The 4,855-nt window shown below is 44.8% G+C and overlaps 1 protein-coding gene across 1 annotated transcript; it reads right to left on the bottom strand.

Moving 5' to 3' along the window:
- Positions 1–3,978: 3,978 nt before the first annotated feature.
- On the bottom strand, positions 3,979–4,494 carry LOC113340600. Its single transcript, XM_026585725.1, has one exon. The coding sequence runs from the start codon at positions 4,492–4,494 to the stop codon at positions 3,979–3,981; it is 516 nt and encodes a 171-aa protein (XP_026441510.1).
- Between the last annotated feature and the right edge of the window lie 361 nt (positions 4,495–4,855).

Here is a 4,855-nt window from a genome sequence, read left to right on the forward strand (position 1 = left end):
TGGATGTCTCCCCCATGGTTTTACACTTATAAACACTTATAGGGGGGTCCTGAGAGATTTTAAGTGAATAATTTCCCCAATGGATAGATTTTTCAAAAAGTTGGATCGTTTTGATTGATAGATTGAGGGCTGCTACTCCTCGTCCATAGATAGAAACATGTTGAGCGAGTACGCTGCTTTCTTCTTCCGGTACTCTTCACGCAGGTGCAGGGATGTGCTGCATTATGGGTGGTATGGTTTGAGATATTTAGCATTCCAAGGGTGTCTGAGGATTTCTCCTTTGAGGTTACGCAGGTAGTATGCCCCGTTTCCTGCGATGTCGTGTATAACAAATGGTCCTCCCCACGTTGGTGCTGGTTTACCCCACTTCTTCTCTCGCTGGTATTGGGGTATAGTTCTCATCACATACTGCCATTCTACAAAATTTCTAAGCTTAACCTTTTTATTTATACTCTCTTGCTAACTTTTGCTGGTAGTTTTCCAGCCTCTGTAACACTGCTTCCCTTCTTTCCTCCAAGTCATCTAGCCTTTCCAACATCATGTTCGTGGTGAGGATCTTTTCCCATGCCTCGGTCTTCGTTGTTGGCATAAGTATTTTCGTTGGTATGACCACTTCGGCCCCATAGGTAAGGAGGAATGGAGATTCACCGGTAGCGGACCGACGCGTGGTTCGGTATGCCCATAAGAAGTTGTGTAGTTGTTCGCACCATCATTTTTTGTGTTCGTCAAATTTCTTCTTGAGGATGAGGGCGATAGTTTTATTTGTGGCTTCGCCCTGTCCGTTGCTCTGGGGATAGATCAATGTTGATTTGTTCTTCCTGATTTTGAAAGTATCGAAAAACATGTCTATGTTTTTTCCTTGTAATTGCTTGCCATTGTCGGATACGATTTCCGCTGGGATACCGAACCTGCAGATGATATTTTGGAAGATGAAAGTGAATACGTCTAAGTCACGGATTCTAGCCAGAGCCTTGGCCTCCACCCACTTGCCGAAGTAGTCCGTGGCTACGATTAAGAACCGTCTTTTCCCTGACCCTTCGATCAGGGGTCCGACAATGTCTATTCCCCATTTGGAGAAGGGATAGGGGCTATCTACATAATTTAACTTTTTTGCGGAAGCATGGATCCTTCTGGAAACCGTTGAAATTCTTCACATCTTTTGGCCATCCTAGATGCATCTCTTATCATATGCGGCCAGTAATTCCCCTGCATTTTTGCCTTGTCCAACAACGATCTCATTCCACTATGATTACCTGCATCGCTATAATGTATTTCTTTTAGAATGAGGTGCCCCTCTTGTCTTGACACGCATCGTAGTAATGGCCCGAGGAAAGATTTTTTATATAAGATCCCGTCGCGGAGGTCATATCTCCTGCCTTGGCTTGTATCTTCCTGGATAGTTTCAGGTTTGCAGGTAGAGTACCTTCTTGAAGGTAAATATGAATCTAATATCTCCAATCTTTTTCCTTGGTAAAATCCTCATCCTCATTTGCTTTCGCTATGATGTCATATTCCATGAAATCATCGGCAATATCCTCCCCTACATCATCCTCAGCAATGTCCTCCCCAACGTTGTCCTTGCGGTGTGTGGCGAGGGATTGCTGAGGGGTGATGGAAGGTTCGTACACCCTGGATACTTTGATAGCTTTCACGCTCTCATCTTTTAACATAGATAAAATGTATGCCAAGGCATCGGCATGCCTGAGTTCCTTTCTGCATATATGCCAAAATTTGATGTTCGGTATCTAGGCTGCCAGTGTCCCGACTAACGCCATATACTTTGAAAGGGTTTCGTCGTAGACATTGTATTCTAGACCTTTTTTCCGTATGACCAGCTGTGAGTCACTTGTCAAGCGTACCTCAGTTAAGCCCATTTCTATTATTAAACGAAGAGCGTGTACCACAGCCTCGTATTCGACGATGTTGTTGGTATGCCCCTTGAACTCTAGTCTCAGCGCATGGAAGATCCTTTCTCCGATGGGGGTGGTGATTACGATGCCTATGCCAGCACCTTCCCGATTTATGGACCCGTCTATGAAGACTTCCCATTGCCTTTGGTTTGTAGGTACCAGAATATCGACAGGGTCTTTTCCATCTTCGGTTTCTGGCATGCCTTAGACTTCCGCGTCATTGTCCAGAGGTAAGTCCGCTAGGAAATCTGCCAAAACTTGAGATTTCTGGGAATGTTGAATTGGTCGAGATGTGTGTTCTATTTTGCTATCCTCCCAACTTTCCCAGTGCTTTTGAGAATAGCCTCTAACGGTGCTTTGCAGGGGACACGAACATAATGAGTCAAGAAATAGGTTCTCAACTTCTGAGTTTCCCATACTAGTGCCAAAATGAGCTGCTCGGTCTTCGTGTAATTCTGTTCCGCCGGGTTAAGTGTCTTGCTGACATAGTAAATTGGATGCTGAATATTCGTATTGGTTTTAACCAGCACTGTGATGACCGCATCATCGGTTGCATCTATATAAAGAGCCAATACTTCGTCAGGATCCGGCTTCTGGAGAATGGGGATTGTTGCCAAGTACTCGAATTTGCATCCATTCTTGAGGATGTTGAAAAAGGGTTTGCATTTATATGATGATCTTGAGATAAACCTCCCTAGCGCTGCTAGGGATCCATTGAGTTTTTGGACTTCTTTCAAGTTCTTCGGGGATGGCATTTCTACGATGGCTTGGATTTTGGCAAGATCGACCTCGATGCCCCTTTTAGTTACTAGGTATCCAAGGAATTTCCCTGAAGTAACACCAAACGTACACTTCTCCGGGTTTACTTTCATGTTGTGCTTCATCATAGCCTCAAAGATATCTCTCAAATCCTGGTGATGATCCGCGCGCAGCTTACTTTTGACCAGCATATCATCTACGTATACCTCCAGCATATTCCCTATCCACGGTTTGAAGATAGCGTCGACCATCCTCTGATATGTTTCCCCCGCATTTCTCAATCCGAAGGGCATTCTTGTGTAGCAATAGAGGTCGTGAGGGGTGTAGAATGATGTGTGTTGTTGGTATTCTTCCGCCAGGAAAACCTGGTTGTATCCTGAGTAACCGTCCATGAAGGACAGTTCTTCGTATCCTTCCACAGCTTCGACCAGTTGGTCGATGCTAGGGAGTGGATAACTTTCCTTAGGGCAGGCCTTGTTGAGGTTAGTGAATTCGATGCAAATTCTCACCCCTCCGTTTTTCTTTGGCACGATGACCATGTTCCAAATCCACGTGGGGTATTTCACCTCCTTGATGAATCCTTCTTTTAGCAACTTGCTGAGTTCCTTCTCAATGGGCTGATGATACTCTGGAGCTATCTTGCGTACCTTCTGTCTGAAAGGAGTTGTTCCTGGTTTTATACGGAGATCATGTTGAATTATCTTCGGATCTATTCCCGGCATGTCTCCTAATTTCCACGCGAAGACATCCGCTTACTCTATGAGTAGTTTGGTTAGCACTCTTTCCTTGCTCATTAATGTTCCTATCTTGATCATTTTCGGATCTTTCTCTGTCCCTATGTTGATTTCCTTAGCGGGTTCCAAAGATGTAATTGTAGGCTTAGGTTCTCCTAGGAGAGGGACGTTCTTTAATTGCTATTTGGTAGACTTCTCTGTCGTCTTGGCTGCTGAGGTACTTGCCTCAGCGCATTGGACGTCGCCCCCCTTCGTCAGGTTTTTTTCTGCGATTCCTTCGAGGTACAAATCAATGTCTTTTTCTTTGGAAGCTTCCTTGTTCCGGCTTCTGCGGGATTTCCGTTGCTCATCTAGCTCTTTATTGAGCTGTTTTTGCATAGCTTGGCATTCCCGAGCAGTGACCTGGTCACCCTTGATCTCCATTATCCCTTCGAGTGATGGGAATCGAAGACACTGGTGATAAGTTGATGTTATCCCCTTGAGATTGTGTACCCATATTCGTCCGATGATAGCATTGTAGGGGGAAGGAGCGTCTACCACGCTGAAACGGGTGTCTATCTTCATCGGTCCTGCATTTATTGTAGAACAATATCCCCTAATGGTTTCGTAGGAGCCCTTTTGAATCCATAAATGGTGTGGTACGAAGATATCAGCTGCTCGTCGTTTAGCTCCATTCGTTTGAACGTATCATAGAACAAGACGTTGACTGAACTTCCTCCGTCAATGAGGATTTTCTTGATGTTGCACCCTGCTATGGACAGTGTGAGGATCAAAGGATCATTGTGATCCTCCATGTCTTCCTCCACATCATCTGCCTCGAAAGTGATCGGTGCATCCATCCATTGCTCGTGATCGTCTATCTCTACCCCATCGATCTTATACAGCTCGCAGAAGTCTTCGAATTGCTTTCTCAGCCTTTTTCCAATCTGAGTTGTTAACGATGGTCCAGCGACTTCCGAACACGAAATGATGTTTAGTGTTCGATTGCCTTCAGGCAGTTGAACTTGTTTGCTTCGTTTCGACCTGTCATCTGCTTCTTCCTTCCTTATGTATTGCTTCAGTTCTCCGTTGTCGATAAGCTTTTGGACCATTATCTTCAAGTTCATACACTTCTCGGTTGGGTGCCCATTGAAACAATGTTAGTCGCAGTATTCCTTCAATTTTTCGGATCTTGGGGGTTGCTTTCCTTTTGACCATGGCCATTCCAAGTTTTCTCGATCCTTAATTTCTTTTAAGATTCGAGCGTAACTTGTGTTTAGCTTCGTGAAGACTTGATCTTCGAATCTTCGATCATCGTTTCGAGGACCTTCTCTTCTTCATCTCCTATCTTCGTATGGGCGTTCGATTGAACTTCTTTTCCATCCGCTGGCCTGCTCTGTGGAGTTAGTTCGATAAGATCTTTGAGCATGGGCCCTCGGATTTGCTCGTTGGATTTCTTCCAACCTGGCGTGT

Source organism: Papaver somniferum, unplaced genomic scaffold, assembly GCF_003573695.1.
Source record: "Papaver somniferum cultivar HN1 unplaced genomic scaffold, ASM357369v1 unplaced-scaffold_22, whole genome shotgun sequence".
In the NCBI taxonomy this organism is placed as follows: Eukaryota; Viridiplantae; Streptophyta; class Magnoliopsida; order Ranunculales; family Papaveraceae; genus Papaver; species Papaver somniferum.